Below are 18,972 nucleotides of genomic sequence, written 5' to 3'. Positions count from 1 at the left end.
TTAATCTACCGGGAAGTTTCAGTAGTATCATGTGTTCTCGGTGTAGGTTCTGAAACTAAAACACAATTATGTCTTCTGCTTACTAGATAAGTTCTAATTCTATGAAAAGACAGCCCACAGAGTGTACTCATTTTATTTCTGTAAAACAGATCATTGTTGGGATAGTCTAAGACCCCCAAAAGAATTTTTTTACGGACTGTCAGAATAAAATATCATTGTAACGTTATGTTACCTTTCCTCTTACAAAATGCCATATACACTCTGTTTCTTACAATAAACATCACATATTTAACTTCACTCTGTACATTATCATTTTTTTCAGGCTCATCACCTGCAAACTGCAGACTAATATAAAATGGTTTTGTCCCTTGAAACAACCTATTTTTAACTTTACACTCTTTTTCAAGATCTGTCCAAGACTTAACTTTAGTTATATCTGCACTTTGTTCTGGTTTAGAATACGTTACAAACTTAAACCTATTCCTTCTAGTATATTTATGCCAAGGTACCCCAGATGCTTTCTGGGGATTCAACTCAAAAGCACCCATTTTATTACTACATGCTATACGCACTTTCTCCAATGCAACCTGATCTTCAAATATCTTCTTGTTAGCTTTATCATCAAGAGTTAGTCTTTCAATCCTAACATTAACCCTATACACATATGTTACAATTTTATTAATAATTACAGAACTATATTTGTTACCAAAAAACTTAAATTCATCAGTAATATCGTAATGTTGCAATGTTCTAAAATTCTTTGCTTTCTCGTCATGCTTCTCAATAGCGGCCATTTTTTACCATACTCAAAGCGTACACCATCATTGGAATTTTTTCACATACCTTGTGGAGGCAAGAATCTTACCTAACAGAAAGCAGAGCAACTTTAACATTCCATAGTCTGGGCTTGAGAGTAAGTCTAAAAGGGAATCATAAAAAATGGAATCCATCAAGAATTGATACTTGGTGTCCATCTCTTTGTAACCTATGTAAGTGATATCTAGACACATAATAATGTCATGTTTTTTTTCTGGTGCGTAGTTTGGACATGGGTCTGAAAAAATCCCATTGACAGCTAATTCAGTAGTTAAGCAGCTGTGCAGATATGTTATTGTTATCTCTTATTCTTACAAAAAATCTTTATAATGTAATTTCAGAAACAAATAGTAATGATTTGGTTTCCAAAGACTGATATCTTGCATGTACAGATTAACACACAAAATTCCATGGTACCCAGATGAATAATAGTTAAAGTGAAATCTTCCCATCTCTTTAGATGGATGGGAAGTAACAAACATCTTGGAAATTGAACCACTGTAAAGGAACTGGTTCTTTCTGTCAACTTTGGAACTGTGGAAATCGTGTCAGGTTGGTTACAAATCAATACTTGCTCACAAGGGAACCTCCCCATCGCACCCCCCTCAGATTTAGTTATAAGTTGGCACAGTGGATAGGCCTTGAAAAACTGAACATAGATCAATCGAGAAAACAGGAAGAAGTTGTGTGGAACCGTGAAAAAAATTAGTAAAATATACAAACTGAGTAGTCCATGCGCAAGATAGGATACATCAAGGCGACTCTGAGCTCAGAAGCGCCGTGGTCCTGTGGTTAGCGTGAGTAGCTGCTCAACGAGAGGTCCTTGGTTCAAGTCTTCCCTCGACTGAAAATTTTACTTTCTTTATTTTCGCAAAGTTATGATCTGTCCGTTCGTTCATTGATGTCTCTGTTCACTGCAATAAGTTTAGTGTCTGTGTTTTGCGACCGCACCGCAAAACTGTGCGATTAGTAGACGAAAGGGGAACCGAAAACATTTGGTCGCAAGGTCATAGGTCAACCGATTCCTCCACGGGAAAACACGTCTGATATATTCTATACGACACTGGTGACGGCATGTGCGTCACATGACAGGAATATGTTGTCGACCCACCTAACTTGTACACTTAGCGAATGGTTAAAAAGATTCTTCTACCTTGCCCGATTTAGGTTTTCTTGTGGATGTGATAATCACTCCCAAAAAAGTGATGAAAACATAAGAGTTTGTCACATAAACTTAAAATAAAAAATTAAACTTTTCACTCGAGGGAAGACTTGAACCTAGGACCTCTTGTTCCGTAGCTGCTCTCGCTAACCCTGGGACCACGGCGCTCCTTGACTCCCAGTGTCCTTGATGTTGCCTATGTTCGCATGGACTACTCAGTTTGCATGCTTTACTAATTTTTTTCATAGTTCCACACAACTTCTTCCTGTTTTCTCGATTGATCTGCGTTCAGTTTTTCAAGGCCTATCCACTGTGCCAACTTATAACTAAATCTGAAGGGGGTGCGATGGGGAGGTTCCCTTGTCAGACGAATTGGTTTGCTGATGCAGTACCACTTCAAGTAAGCAGTCACACTAAAATTTTACTCAGCATTCAGTGCATATAGTGACTTTATTGTGCTTTCTGGTCACAATAGATATAAGTAACATGTCAACCACATCAGTTGTTCAACAAGGTGTGATAACTAGTCTGTTGGAAATCGAAGGACTGAGAACTGCTCCTGTATGCATTGGCTAAAATATACCAAATGTATGACATCAGTGGTCAAAATTTCATTTGATGAAAAGTTCTTTGCTGCAAGACTTGTACAGAACTGTCAAAAAAAATTTACTTAAAAACCACCCGCATGAGAACTGCCACTTCACTGGAATCTCCAGGAGGACCCTGAGGCAATAAGTAGTGCAACTTTGAGCCACTGTGGCCCAACTCATCATACAGTATGTGATCAAAAGTATCCAGACACCGCCAAAAACATACGTTTTTCATATTAGGTACATTGTGCTGCCACCTACTGCCAGGTACTCCATATCAGCAACCTCAGTAGTCATTGGACATCTTGAGAGAGCAGAATGGGGTGCTCCGCAGAAATCACAGACTTTGAATATGGTCAGGTGATTGGGTGTCACTTGGGTCATATGTCTGTACACGATATTTCCACACTCCTAAACATCCCTAGGTCCACTGCTTTTAATGTGATAGTGAAGTGGAAATGTGAAGGGACATGTACAGCACAAAAGTATACAGACCAACCTCATCTGTTGACTGACAGAGACTGCCAACAGTTGAAGAGGGTCATAATGTGAAATAGGCAGACATCTATCCAGACCATCACATAGGAACTCCAAATTGCATCAGGATCCACTGCAAGTACTATGACCGTTAGGCAGGAGGCGAGAAAACTTGGATTTCATGGTCGAGCGGCTGCTCATAAGCCACATATCACGCCGATAACTGACAAAAAGCACCTCACTTGGTGTAAGGAGCATAAAAATTGGACGATTGAACAGTGGAAAAATGTGTGAAGTGACAAATTACAGTACACAATGTGGTGATCCGATGACAGGGTGTGGGTATGGCGAATGCCCAGTGAACGTCATCTGCCAGCGTGTGAAGTGCCAACAGTAAAATTCAGTGCCAACGGTAAAATTTGGAGGCAGTGATGTTATGGTGTGGGTGTGTTTTTCATGGACGGGACTTGCACTCTCTGTTGATTTGCATGGCACTATCACAGCACAGGCCTACGTTGATGTTTTAAGCACCTTCTTGCTTCCCACTGTTGAAGAGCAATTCAGGGATGGTGATTGCATCTTTCAACACAATCAAGCACCTGTTCATAATGCACGACCTGTGGTGGAGTGGTTACACAACAAAAACATCCCTGTAATGGACTGGCCCCACAGAGTGCTGACCTGAATCCTATAGAACACCTCTGGGATGTTTTGGAACGCCAACTTCATGCCAGGCATCACCAACTGATATCGATACCTCTCCTCAGTGCCGCACTCCATAAAGAATGGGCTGCCATTCCCCAAGAAACCTTCCAGCACCTGATTGAACATATGCCTGCGAGAGTGGAAGCTGTCATCAAGGCTAAGGGTGGGTCAACACCATCCTGAATTCCAGGATTAGTGATGGAGGGTGCCACGAACTTTTAAGTCCTTTTCAGCTGTGTGTCCGAATACTTTTGATCACATAGAGTATGTATCTGTGATTCTGAACCACAAAAATCTTAGCCTTATGGTCTACTTCTGTCAAAGAGAGAAGTTGAAAAATCTAAAATTATGAGACAGAACTTACCTTCAGGAGAAATTCAGTACTGCTGATAGACATCTATAAAAGTACACAACTGTAGATTTTGGAAGTAATAGCTCCTATCTGTTGTAAGGTCCCTCTCATCCAAGTGCCTGAGTGTCTTGCCCTTCCTTTTTAACCTCGTCCAGTAGTTCCTGAGGAAGTAATTATTAGTAAAAAAAACCTCTGTTGGAATTTTATAAGGGCCTAAAGGCAATACTGACATTTTTCCTGAAGATTAGTAATGGCCAGATATTCCGTCTCATAATATAGTCTCTTGTAGCTTTCTGAGAGAATTTTCGATTTGATACAAAGAGAATATTTTAGCACTTGGAAATAACCTGGATTAGATGTAACTATGAATAGTGCAAGGTATCGCATAAAGAAAGGAAGAGTAGCTGTAGGACACACATTGTGGCTTTTGCTGATAACTTGTAGGACTGTTAACTCCGCTGTTTAAGAAACGAACACAGAGCAGGATGGTCTCCCATGTACGGCTGTGACATTTCATATTGATGCTACTGTAGTAGATACTATAAATATTAACTATACTTCTCATGCCCTGGACCTACATAGAAGGTTAAAAACAAGTTAAGAGTGTTATTAACAAAAATGTGGGCAAGGGGAGAGGAAAAAGTCAACAGACATATGGGAGTTTGGGTCTGGCCAGGAGTCATGCACAGATAACCAGAGCAGTTGAGGTGACTGGTTGCATAAAGCGGGAAATCCGGGTTCGAGTCCCAGTCTGGCACAAATTTTCATTATTGTCATTTCATTATACAGCCGATTGTTGCCTCTATTTGCAACTGTCAATACATTTCATGAAATTTTTTAACTGTTAAACAGTTGCCAGTATAGTTTATCTAATCATGATAATCAAAGGTTAAAAATGAAATATGTGTATGCTGAACAGTTGGGACAAATCATAAAGAAATGTATTATATCACTAAATCATAAATAGTGATTGGTTCACAGCATTTAGAGATAAATTACAAGAAGAGCTCTGGGGAAAAATTTAAGACAGGTGTAAATGGAACATTTAACTCGAAAAAACTTTTTTTTTTTTTTTTTTGCACTCTGAGTCTTGTTTTCCCTAACCCAAAAAAGTATGGACTTGAGGATAAGCAAGGATAATAGTTGGATAACTCCGGGGAATGGAGTATCATTTCTCACTGGTAAGCGAGAGCTCTACCAAATACAGAGGGCAAACCATGCCAATAGCCAAAACTACATTACCACCATTGTTGTAAACTACTCCTCTCTGTTCTTAAAAAAATCAAAACATGAGTACTATGTTCAAAAAATTCCAAGAATAACGCAAAAATAGTTTGGGACTTTTATTAAAAAAAAGAAGCAAGCAAAGCTAGGGATCCAAATGAAACTGAGACCACAAAAAAAAAGGTTTAGTAGAAATTTTGATACATTCAAATCACTTGCCACTAAATTCAGTGATTATCTCCTCATCATGGCAGGAAACATTGCACCTACAAATAAGCAACCAAATACATATGTATTAGGCTTACTTGAGCAGACACTGCATCAGAATTCACCAGGTCATTAAAAATTACTAATTTTAATGTCTATTATTGTATTTCTAGCAGATTATTAAAATCTCATGCATAGCCTTTCCCTTATGTTATCTTTGTCATTAATCAGTACTATAGTAACATTCACCTATAGAGCTGGAGATATGTCAAACACCCATATTGAAAGACCCATCTCACTCCTTTGTGTCTTCTCAAGACTTTTTGAGAAAGTATCCTATAATTGAATACTGACTCACTTATCTGGGCAGAACTTATTAACTGACCTTCAGTTTAACTTTGATTTTGATAAAGGATTGTCTACAGAGACAACAAGACCTCACAAATAAAATCCTGACAGAACTAAATATTTTGTGATCTAGCTAAAGCCTTGGAATGTGTGAATAAAAAACTTATACTTTGCAAACTAAATTGTTATGGCATTAAAGGCATTCCTCTTGTGTGAGTGGAGTCTTATCTTCACAGCAGAAATCAGAAGGTATCACTGACAGATTTTATCACAGGCATGATGCCCACCTCAAAATGGGAAACATAACATGTCGAGTCCCACAAACGTTGATAATACCCCCACTCTTGCCCTTAACCAACATAAATGATCTACCAATTAGTTCAAAGAGTGGTGTACAAACTGTAATGTTTGCTGATAAAACACAAGCATAGTAATCAAGGACACAAACAAAACCTTACCATACACAGTTCAGATTATAGCTGAACAGGTTTCAAATGATTCACAGTTAATGGTTAAAGTTTTAATCTCATAACGACTCAAATTGTAGGCATTAGTGGTCATATGCTATGTGAACCCACTGTGTTCCTTAAGGGGAGATTGTACCTTTGTAGGGGACAAAATAGGGGAAAAAAATATTTTCTTGCGCATAAACATTCCTGGGAGGTATTTTACTAGAGAAACATGTTTTCTAAGGGCATTTTAGCCATTAAAGGTTTTAAATATTCATTTACATTAAGGGCAGCACATGTTTCCATGTCCCCCTTTTGCCTTCTGTCAACTTCTTGAACTTCAGAAACCTAATTTGCTGATTTGTGAAAATATTTCATGCTCGCAGTTGGCTGCCCTGTTTGTGTTCTGCATTCACTTGTTCCTTGTTCTTCAAGTACCCAAATGAATCATTTAACAGTGACATATGGTCTAGAATTCCTAGAACAGTATTTGTAGGTAAAGATACATTGAATTTGGGTGTTTATGATGCATAGGCATACAACCTGGGGAAAATATGGTGATGGCATGTTCCAAATTGGATGCTGTCCATGTGAAGAAAGCAGATTATGAAATGACAATGGTAGCTAGGAAGGCACGAATGCACTCAAGGAATGCTGAGAGAGCCAGGGAGGATGAAGAAAATGCAGATGACCCAGGATATGGTGCAGGGCTGTTCTAACATCAGTAACAAACTATCAAACTATGTTCATCTTTAAAGCTGGATTCCTGAGATTTTATTCTTTTTTAATGATTAGTTACATTTTCTTCAGGAACTTATCATCATAGAACAGTGAAACTTACACAACCTACAGAAACTGGAGTGAACATCAATGATGCATTTTTAAGAGAAGTTCATTTTAATATTTTAGAAGCTTAAATATGAGGAAAGAATTTTACAACTTGCAAAAAATTCTCTACAAAATAAATTGTGCAAGCGACTTATCTACAAAAGCAGGTCAATGGAGAAAGACTCTTGCTCCTCCAGCCATTAAAATTTTATAACATTATCAAGAACCATTCACAAGATAAATGCACCTCAAATTGACAAACTTTACATTGTAAGTATATAAGGTAAATCTCCCCTTAAAGTCCAATTGAATAACAAGGTAAAATGGAGTCAAACACATAGATAAACTAATCAGCAAGTCTCATTTCACTATGTTTTGTCCTTAAAAGCAGCTCTCATTGTATTGATCTGAAGACTAATGGTGACTTGTTTTAGATATTTTAATTTCTTGTTGTTCTACAGAATTAGTTTGGAGCAGTGTACCTCAAGCAAAAAGAGTGTGCTTATTCAGCAGAAATGAATGGTAAAAACAGATAACTCTACACCTTGCCCCAAAGTGTTTTTAAGTGGCTCAGAATTCTTACACATGCTTCTTAATATATTTACTCCTAAATGGCCTTTTTTTGGCAACAATAATCAGTTCCAGCTGAATTGTAGTGGGCACAATCACTATACATGGTACATAAAAATTTTGAGGTAGACTTTGCCTTCTTTCCTGTATTTTGAATGGTAGTTATGTACTTTGGCAAAAAGTATTCAGCTAGTTACCATCCTACATAAAGCAAGAAATTGGAAATCTGTCATTTCAAAATTAAATTAAAAATTTCTCAGTAGCCTCTCTTCCTCGAAGTTATGTGAATATTGTTTCCAAGAACCGAAAAATTCTGTTAGCTACATGTCAAGAAGCAATGGTCATTTTAAAGCTTCATGAGAAATGCACTGTGAATAGGACCCTCTACCCAATAGTCTTCTATTCCTCTGGCCTGTCATCCCCTCCCAGTCAACATGTACACATCATTTTCATTGTGCCCCACACAAACTCACCAGCTGTGGTGACCATGTGTTGGCTTCCTGTCTCATGCACCTGCTGCCCCTTCTTCCCAAATACCTATCCCACACACATGCTGCCTCCCTCTGAGGCATCAACTCCAACTCCCTAATACATCCTCCCACTTTTTGTTTTTATGAAACTTTTCTTATCATTTATCTACTAACAAAATAAATTAACACCCAGTCTTCGTTTATTTTACCTTAAACTTGGTAGAAGCTGAATTTGAGGAAGATTGGTTGGGGTTCCAAAAAAAATATAGGAATACGGTAGGCAATGCCGAGAATCTGTGACATTTGCTAGAAGATACAATGAAGAAAGGCAAACCTACATTTATAGCATTTGTAGATTTAGAGAAAGCTTTTGACATTGTTGACTGGTCTACACTCACTGAAATTTTGAAGGTAGCAGGGATAAAATACAAGGAGCAAAAGATAATTTACAACTTGTACAGAAACCAGTCTGCAGTTATAGGAGTCAAAGGATGTTAAAGGGAAGTAGTGGTTGCAAAGGGAATGAGGCAGGTTTGTAGCTTATCCCCAATGTTATTCAGTCTGTACATTGAGCAAGCAGTAAAGGAAAGCAAGGACAAATTTTAAAACGGAACTCAAGTGAAGAGAGAAGAAATAAAAACTAAGTTTTGCCAATGACATAGTAATTCTGTCATACATGGCAGAAGACTTGGGAGAGCAGTTGAGCAGAATGGATAGTGTCTTGGAGTTCAAATGGATGTAGGTTGTAGTAGTTATGCAGAGATGAAAAGCCTTACACAGGATAGACCAGCAAGGAGAGCTGCAGGAAACCAGTCTTCAGACTGAAGATGATAACGACAATGATAACAACAATAACAACAGAAGTTTTCATTAAGAATATGTCAGTCATTTACAATTTTGAATTCACTGAGGTTACAAATAATTTGAGATGAGTTTGTAGTAATCTGAGAGGAAATTTTAAATTATGGGAATGATAGATTAAATGCCAATGAAATTCAAGAAAAGATATGCTCTTAAAGTTGCTGAACCTTCTTTATTGGAATAGTAACTGCTCTCACAATTTGTCCTAACAGATTATAGTTGTGTGCTATATTGAATTTCACACCATCATATTTTCCTTTTTTAGTCAGTGCTCTTACCAACATACCCATTAAAGCAGAGTCAATTACTGTGGTGTATGGTCATTTTTTTCATCCACAAAACCCTGACTCCTCTTGGGGATCACTTCATATAAATTATGAAAGATGATCAGTGAGATTTTGTACTACTCCTTGAGGGATGTTGAAGGAGGAAAACGGATACATAATTGTATTTCCAACACATATCACACTAGCTCAGTTGCGGAATTCAAGAAAGGTTTGTTATTTGATTTTCAAACCAATGTTTAAGCAGCTATGTGTTGACATAATTATCTTAGAAGATGTAATCCCCTACTGGGAACAACGCCTGTACCTCTGAATGAATGATGTCACCTAATACACATTTATACACATTACCATTTACCTTTCCATTAATATGACCATAGGTACTATTGAAACTCATGATATGACATCCTAGACCAATACAGAAGCTTCAATACTTGGAAGAAGACAATACCCACAATGCCCTTCAGATTCAAACGTGTATTGCAATACAGAACAGTGTAAAAGTAATCTGGTCAATCAAGTTTTTGTTGCTAGTAGTAGAGATTTTATATTCCTTGCACCACTGAAAGTTCATTTATCATTCACTTACTTTGAAAACAGTTTGAGAATAGTAGTTCAAACATCAGTGTTTTGTTTCAGCAGTTCTTACCACACTGTCTTTACTGATAATGTGTTCTCTAGACATATTCATCACTCGCCAGTTACTTTCAATATGCTCAAGAGTTATATTAGTCCTCTTAAATGTGATTTTGTCATGATCAGTAAGTTGTTTTTCAATTAATGTATATATGAAGTTTTACCATGAACCCTGTCCTTTCATTTACAGCTGAGTGTACACTTAAACAAAACTTCTTTAGAACTGTTCATTCATTCATTCATTCATTCATTCGTTCAGATAGATGTATTGTTTCATAAACCCCAACCGAGCGGGGTGGCGCAGTGGTTAGACACTGGACTCGCATTCGGGAGGACGACGGTTCAATCCCACGTCCAGCCATCCTGATTTAGGTTTTCCGTGATTTCCCTAAATCACTCCAGGCAAATGCCGGGATGGTTCCTCTGAAAGGGCACGGCCGACTTCCTTCCCTTATCCTTCCCTAATCCGATGAGACCGATGACCACGCTGTCTGGTCTCCTTCCCCAAACCAACCAACCAACCAACCAACCATAAACCCCATAATGAAAGAGAGCCTTCAGTGATGTGAAACCATCAAATTATAAATTAACAGGCAGCTACTGCACCCTGCTTTTGTAAAATATACTAACAACAGATTATCACTAGTGCTAATCTATTCACAATGATAATTATAGGAATCACTATATATCCTTTTGCCCAAGGCTTTGCCCATGTATGTGTTCAACACATATATTGCACACATTCCCTCCTTTGCGTTTCTGTGTCCACTTCTTCCTCCTACTGCCTCTCTGTCCACATCATCCTCCCACCTCTATTTGTCTATCTCCTCTCCACAAGCTCTGTCTCTTCATCTCCTCCCACTCCTCCCTTCTTGCATCTCCTCTGCCCCTCTCTCCGACCATATCTTACTCCCTGCTCCCTCTGGCTACATCCTCCTTCCCTTTTCTCTGTCCATCTCCTCCCCCTCCCCTCTTCCTTTTCAACCTGGCCACTATTTCTCTACATGTGCTATCTACCTCCTGTATCTACCCGTCCTACACCCGTTCTCTATCCATCTCCTCCTCTCTCTCTTTCTGACCATCCCATTCCCCTGCACATCTGCATGTGTATACCCCTAGGAGGCTTTCTGATACTACCTGCACAACACACTTGTTGTGGAAGGCAGCCTTTTAGCCCATACCTCTGTTCCTACAGGAGCTAGAGGATTCTAACTGCCACAGTGCTGATTCTCATACCAAAGCTGCTAAAAATCAGTCCAGTGGTTTAGAAAGAGATCCTGAACACACATACATCATGTAAATTCAAAGAAAACTGGCTTCTTTCAAAAGAGCCACTTCTTCTCCTCTTCTAATTTTCCTCTTTGTCTCCCCCCTGTCCTCTCATCCCCTAAGGGATCTGCCCTTCATTTTTAACATTCCCAGATCTACCCCTCTCTCCACCTCCAAGCAAGGAAGTATTGGTTCTGAAAGTCATGATAGTGTCATATGTTTTTACTGTGTCTGTCAATGATTGTGGTATTTTGCCTCTTGAAGGTAAGTAATGACCAGAAATTTGTGTCATAATTTTTGAGTGAAATTTCTTTTTGATGCATTTTGTAGACTTTCACACAAGAATATAAAACTGTGGGTTTTTAAATTAAAATTGTAATCAATATATAATCACAAGTACCTTATTGGAGATCAGTAACAGCCTCTTCCACCAGTATATAAAAACCAAACTTTTCTCAATCAACAATTAGCAAAAGAAACACCCTGAGGAAGGCCACTTACAATAGTGGCGAAAATGTCAGAAGTTTTACACACTAACAATGCATCATGGACCCAGAAGAGTTTTATTTATTATGATAAAGTTCATTAAATAGTGGGTTCTGTGACCGCTCACATCCATTCAAAAAGTCAGAGGCAACAACAGAAGTGTTGTGGTTGTGTTAAGCCTATTCAGATTAGTTCTTCAGTGGCCTAATCACTATGGACAGGTACTGGATGTATCAATGTGATCCCAAGGTAAAGGAGCAAAGCAAACATGGCAAACTATCACCAGAGCGTACTCTCAAAACCTTCTGACAAAATCATGGGAGGCTGTCAAGAAGCAGCAATGCAGGAGCTGTCCAAGAGGATGTTCTTGCTCTACAGCATGTGTGACTGCACAGAATCCAGTCACACATGTTGCTTCTTTGTGCTTCCAAAATTTGGCCCTCCCCCCCACCTCTCCCCACCAAAATATTCACCCTGAATAGCACCCAGTAACTTCTTCCACTTTCCTCAGATGAAGAAACCATTGTGTGGCAGCCATTTTGACAAACTTCTACAACCAAGGTCTCCACTTCACCATCCATCTTTGGAGACACTTTACCACACTGTGGAGTGAATATCTAGAGGAGGACTAACACCATCACCGAGTTTCATAATCACACCTTGATGTTTTGAGGTGACAAAACTTTATGATTACCTCTTGCACATTGTGTGTCGAGATAAAGGTAGTCTGATTACTTACAGTACTTTTCAAAATCCAAGCTGTTTGCTGCTAAGAATTTTTTTCTATTTATTTTTACATTCTGTTTTAAATTATCTATTCAACGTTTTAAAATACTGCCAATAATGAGACGTGTTGGTAACTAAAACCCTGTTTTGAAAAATATTGCTCTGAAATGATTGCTTACATAAGTAACTTAGTATATTACAAAGCTGAGTTGAACATCAGTTGATTGTTTTACTAATAATTTCATAACCACTTAAATATTTATTTTTAAGAGAGCCAGCAGTATCAAAAGCTTGCTGCTTTTTTTGAGATGTAGGATGTAGTTAAACTTTATCAATCTTGTTTCAGGATGTTTTCTTACAATCTGTAGGCCACCAACCACTAAAGTGGTCAGTCTTAAATTACCAATTATTGACAGAGAAAAAGTTATTAAAGGTACCTGTAATTCTGAGAGTTTCATTGATCAGTTCATAATTTACCTTTAATAAAATTTCCCTTTTCCTGATTTGTTTTCCCTGTCACATATTTACTATGTTCCAAATAGGTCTTCATTTGTTGCTAGAGGAGCTTATCTTCCTTGTAATTTATGCTCTGTTGACTTTACCTAGAATTCTATAATACGATTTAATTCGGGTATCATCTGGCCTCCTCGATGCTAAGTAGTCGTCTCATAGTTTTGCATGATATTCTGATTTCATTTGCGCTCCTTATTTTGGAAGCATTTAATCTACGTACACAGATTTTTGTAGGCATTAAACAGATCTCAAAGTATGACACGGATTCCAATCTGGAAGAGTGTTTCTCCCACACTTCATACCTTCTATAAAGTTTGGAAAAATGGGAGGCAGCTACTGGCAGGGCAAAACTTGAGGTTTGTGCACATAATTAGCAAGCAAATAAAGACACAAGTTCTGCAAGTTCAGTTCCTGACACAAATGATGGTTTGAATTTGTCAAGGAGTTTCATTGCAGTGTATGTTCTACTGCAGAGTAAAATATCTATTCTAAGTACCAGTACCTGTCATGCTTACTGTGTATATATCTTCATCTTAGAAGGGTCAATATGAAAATGGAGAAAATAGACATTTTAGTGCAACATTTTCAGTAGTTGCTATTTCAGGTTAAAGCACTGTTATCTTTTCACTGAAACCTTTAATATCTGTAAACAGAAATGAAATGCTAAAACAATAATATACCATTTAAAAGTTACAATACGAGAGAAGGAAAGTTGCTACTCACCATATAGCAGAGATCCTGAGCCGCGATAGGCACAATAAAAAGATTCACACAGTCATAGCTTTCGGCCAACGCACGCAAGCGCAGACTGCAGATTTATGTGCTAGTTGTGTGTGTGTGGGGGGGGGGGGGGGGGGGGGGGGGGCGCGCGCGCGTCTACTGCTGACAAAGGCTTTAATGGCCAAAAGCTATGACTGTGTGAATCTTTTTATTGTGCCTATCACAGCTCAGCATCTCCGCTATATGGTGAGTAGCAACTTTCCTTCTCTCGTATTGTTACATTCCATCCTGGATTTTCCACTTAAAAGTTACACAGCTGTGTGCTATTTTTCACAACTATTTACTAAATTATCTCTCCCACCCCTGTGCCCCCTCCCCTCCCCCTCACCCTCCCCTCCCCCTCACCCTCCCCTCCCCCTCACCCTCCCCTCCCCTCCCCCTCCCCTCCCCCTCACCCTCACCCTCCCCTCCCCCTCACCCTCACCCTCCCCTCCCCCTCACCCTCACCCTCCCCTCACCCTCACCCTCACCCTCCCCTCCTCCTCACCCTCCCCTTCTCCTCACCCTCCCCTTCTCCTCACCCTCCCCTTCTCCTCACCCTCCCCTTCTCCTCACCCTCCCCTTCTCCTCACCCTCCCCTTTCCCTCACCCTCCCCTTCCCCTCACCCTCTTCCCCTCACCCTCCCCTTCCCCTCACCCTCTTCCCCTCACCCTCCCCTTCCCCTCACCCTCTTCCCCTCACCCTCCCCTTCCCCTCACCCTCCCCTCCTCCACCCCTGCCCCCTCTCAGTCCCCATCCCCACACCCACCCCTTCCATCCCCTCCACCTCCCCCTCACCCCCTTCCCCTCCTTCATCCCCCTCCCCCCCACCCTCACTCTCTCTCCTTCCCCTCCCCCTCTTGTTCTCGACCCTCCCTCTACACCCTCTCCCTCACCTCCTCCCCCTTGGCCCTTCCCCCTCACCCCTTCCTTTACCCCCCCCCCTGCCCTCTCCTCCTGACCCACCTGTCCCCTCGCCCTTGCCTCTCCCTATCTGTTGTCCTCTTCCTCTCCCTGCCGCTCCTCCTCTTTTCCCTCTGGGTGTGGGCCAAGGTGCAGTACATTACCATGCCTGATGAAGAGTAGTAAAACTGTTAGCATTCAAAACAGCTTCCATTTGTCTCGCAGTGGATAAATAGAGGTCCTGTATGGTTTACAAGGGACTCTTATACCGTTCTTCCGACAAAATAATGGCTAGTTTAGGTAGTGGCAATGGAGGTGGATAGCAATCTCACAGCATTCAAATCGAGGTAGACCACAAAGGCTCAGTAATATTGAAATATGGTGACTGTGAAGGCCAGGGAACAATAATTCATCCTTGTGCTTACAAAACAAGCCCTGGACAACGCAAGCTGAGTAAACAGCAGCCCTGTTGTCAAGGAACACAGCATCTCCATTGAGGAACAGATATTGTACCACGGGATGGGCCTGATGAGTCAGAATGGTCATATAGTCCTTGGAAGTAATGTGACCTTAGAGAGTAACCTTGGGGCTCATGGTATTCCATAATGTGGCTGCCTAAATTATCAATGAACCCCCACCATGCTTCACTCCTGGGATGTAAACTTGACCAAAATTTGGAATAAGACTCTTCTTCTGCTTCATAGTCCAGGTTTTATGGCTTCAGCACCATGTTTCCCTCTTAGGGGGATTTGCCTCACTGAGATGAGTGGTTTTGGAATTCTAGGCTCACCCTGCAATTCCCTGTTTATGGAGCTCCTTTTGTGTTGTTTTGGTGTTGACAAGGTTCGCGAGTGTGATGTTCAGTTCTACAGTGACTTTTTACTTTTACAGCTGTTGTCCACTTATTTTTTTGTCACAGTCCTGTTCAATGACCATCTGTCATGATTTCTCAGCATAATTTCTTCCTCATTGTAACTTAGCAAATGATGATTTTCTGCATTACCTGTATGCAGTATAAAGCTTTGATACAGTGCCTCTTCAAACATCAAACACTTCAGCTGCTGTGATTATGGAAGCATCCGCCATATGATCACCAACAATTTGCCAACATTCAAATGCACTGAGCTCCAACAAAATGCCCTCCCAACTACACAGGACACTCTTCTGACCACTAACACTTGCAATGTATTGAGGACATTGCACAGGTGCAACTTGCAGACTGGGTAGCATGTGCATTTATGTTCAAGCCGTACTGGTACCATATTTTGTGTGTGTGTGTGTGTGTGTGTGTGTGTGTGTGTGTGTGTGTGTGGGAGAGGAGGAGACAGTAACAATTCATTTGCCGTCTACACTAATTATATGTATAGATGGGCAGTTTATTTAACAGTTCACTTTCATAATTGTTGCTGTGCTTGTATGTGATTTGTAGCTAAGAAACTTTATATTACAGTGCATCAAGAGGGCCGCTGCACTCCAAGTCATCGAGATGGTATGGATTGCACCATACATCGAGAAACTCATTTCACTGCTCCTCGATGGATGAAGTTGTTCCCTGCTGCTGCAATTGCAACTTATTATATTTTTGGGGTGATTGTGTTTGGCGCCGCCAGGTCACGCCCGTTTTCTGACTGCCTCCTGTTCCCATTGGATTTTACAGCCTCTGGAGGTGTGGGACTCACATCAAGTACAGTTCGTACATGTTATGCTATTTACCTGGAAGGAGCAGTTGTACTAGCGGCTAGCGCAGTAGCAGTGTGGCAGGTTTCTGCAACAAAGGGACTAACAAACCTTGGTCTAAAGTTGGGGCTGCTTACTAACTCTTGACCAAGCAAAGCACACTGCAGATCAGCAAACAGCATGGTACTGAATGCAAAGGAGAGTAACAATATCAAACTATTTTTGTGATATTTTTGAAACAAGTTAAAACATTTGAAGATTTTAAGAAGTAATATAGTATTTATATATTTATATGTTGTTTAAATATGTTGTAAATGTGATACTTGTTTTGAACTACTGATTCTGATCATTTAAGAGAAAGAAAGGCAATATTCTAAAATTTGTCACGGGTTATCTGATTAGTGCATCACAGTGTAGCAATGATAGCTTGAAAGGTGCTGAAGAAAATTTCATTTTGCAGTACTTGATTATGGACCATTTCTACTCAGTTATGCAAAGTAAACATTTCATTGGCTGATAATATAAAGGATTTTATTTGTTTATAGTGATTTAAAAACTTTTGTAAGTATGCCAGTGTACAGTTACTACTGCTGTTACATGAACTTAAAGTGTAATCTTCATGTATTATTTGTGCAGTTTCCCATCATTAATATGTAGTATTCCTCAGGATACTGTGCTAAAGTTGAACAATATTTCTGCAGTCGTATTTCCATGGTTTTAGTTTTAAATATTATCATTATCAGAACCATTACTTGTATCTTTGAGTGATAATTTACCACTTGTGCTGTTACAGTCTTCATTAATCACAGAGTTTGGTGAATATAAACTGAATCTTCATGTAATGCACATCAAATGTTGACAGGATTTTTACCATAAATCAGTAATAAAAGTTATTGCCACAATGCATTGTAAATCTCATTTAGACCGAGGCTAATGAGGCTATATTTCTGGAGATACTACTGCTGTCATTACTAAGAATACTAGTTGCAGCAGATCACAAATTTGTCATTTCTTGTATACTTTCTAACAAATGAAACTGTGCTATATTTCTATCTTCTAATATTATTTAAATGCCACGGTTTTATTTTTACTTATTTCTCTCCTGCTTCTCTTCTCCAACTTCCTTGATCAACCTTCCTCTTTTCTGATAGATACTTGAGAACACTCTGATTCTACATTGTTGCACATATTTATTAAGAAAATCATGTAAACTAAAACTATATAATTTTCAGTAATTAATATATCTATATCAACACTGGACAAAAGTATTCATTTGGTTTTAGTAGGTATAAATGAAAGACTGGACATATGGACAATCATCGATGCTGTAAAAGGGACATGAAATAAATTTCAGAAAACAAAATACAAGTGTTTCAGTAATGATACTTCAGACTCTACCAGCATGCACATGTGATAGGTTTACCTATATTTGATAAAATGAGACTCTGACCTACATAATTTTCAAGAAAAATTCTCTTTTTGCTATTTGTCTCTAATAATCATTCTATGCTTTTTTTACTATTTTGTGGTTATTTGATTTGTTGCTTAGTTTGTCTTTTCTTAATACCATTTTTTCTTTGCAGAAACTGTCATATCCACTCTTAATATGTTCAGTGTGGACATCTTGTTCATACCTGTTCATTAATATTATATATAACGTACTGGAACACCATGGACTCTGAACTACAATTTCAATGGTGGTGGTATTTCTTTTCTTTAACTTTTATACCATCTTCAGATTCTTTGTCTCGTTAATGTAACATCCACCTACAAAATATGAATAATAATAGTCTCATCTCATTATTTGTTGCAACTGGCATTCCAATTACTTTCCTTATATTCATCCCCTAATTCTGTTAGTTTTTCAAAGCACAACTTGATTATCAAGGTTCCAGTTTCAGTGAGAAATTCACAATGCACTGCAGTTATGTGTATGATGATGATGATGATGATGAAAATATAAGAAGTGCTCATCTGTGATGAGATGTACAAAAAGTATAACAACTTGTTCAGTTTTTAGACAAAGTCCCTATTCAGAGCTATGTTACACAAACCCCTGTCACTGGTAGTCAGTCTCCCCTGCTCCCACTCCCTCTCCCCCACTCTCCCTCTCCCCTTCCTCATTCCTCTCCCTCCTGTGCATGTGCATGTACACTGTGAGGGAAGGTAGAGGCCCCTGGTCTGGTGCACTTGCTGTGCTGCTGTTGTGACTGTTTTAGTAGCAGCTTTGTTTGTCTGTGAGCTGTTGTCGCTTCTGACATACTCTCATCAGCTGACGGAATTAAACTCAGATCAGTTTAGTTATGCTGTAGACATATATTCCTGGGTGGTAGGATCTAATTGCAGTATCACTGTGATCCATAAGAGAAAATAGCTTGCTTGACACAATAACAAAAACTTGGAAACAGTCAGGAGTTTCACACGAAAACTATGTAATTATCCACGTTTGTAATGATGAAAAATCACATTGCTGTTCTTTGTAGCACCATCTGCTTTATTGGTTCAAATTTGCACTTGATCACCTAAGGAATTAAAAATCTAAAATGAACAAAATTTTATAAAGGGAAACATGGTCCATATTACACTGTAATATCCTTAATTAATTGTGCGACTGGCCGATTTTGATGTTTATATCATTTCAAGCACACATGAATAACCA

At 39.3% G+C, this 18,972-nt stretch overlaps 1 protein-coding gene across 1 annotated transcript in view; it reads left to right on the top strand.

Annotated features, from left to right (window-relative positions):
• LOC126253210 (uncharacterized) overlaps positions 1-17,328 on the top strand; it is a 94,232-nt gene extending 76,904 nt beyond the window's left edge. The window contains exon 4 of the mRNA XM_049954387.1: positions 16,087-17,328. Within this exon, the coding sequence (XP_049810344.1) occupies positions 16,087-16,460 (374 nt within the window). The 3' untranslated portion in view covers positions 16,461-17,328. The remainder of the gene's footprint in view (positions 1-16,086) is intronic.
• The last annotated feature ends 1,644 nt before the right edge of the window (positions 17,329-18,972 follow it).

The sequence above is a fragment of the Schistocerca nitens genome, chromosome 4 (genome assembly GCF_023898315.1).
Source record: "Schistocerca nitens isolate TAMUIC-IGC-003100 chromosome 4, iqSchNite1.1, whole genome shotgun sequence".
In the NCBI taxonomy this organism is placed as follows: Eukaryota; Metazoa; Arthropoda; class Insecta; order Orthoptera; family Acrididae; genus Schistocerca; species Schistocerca nitens.
This window is presented reverse-complemented; position numbering and strand designations above follow the sequence as displayed.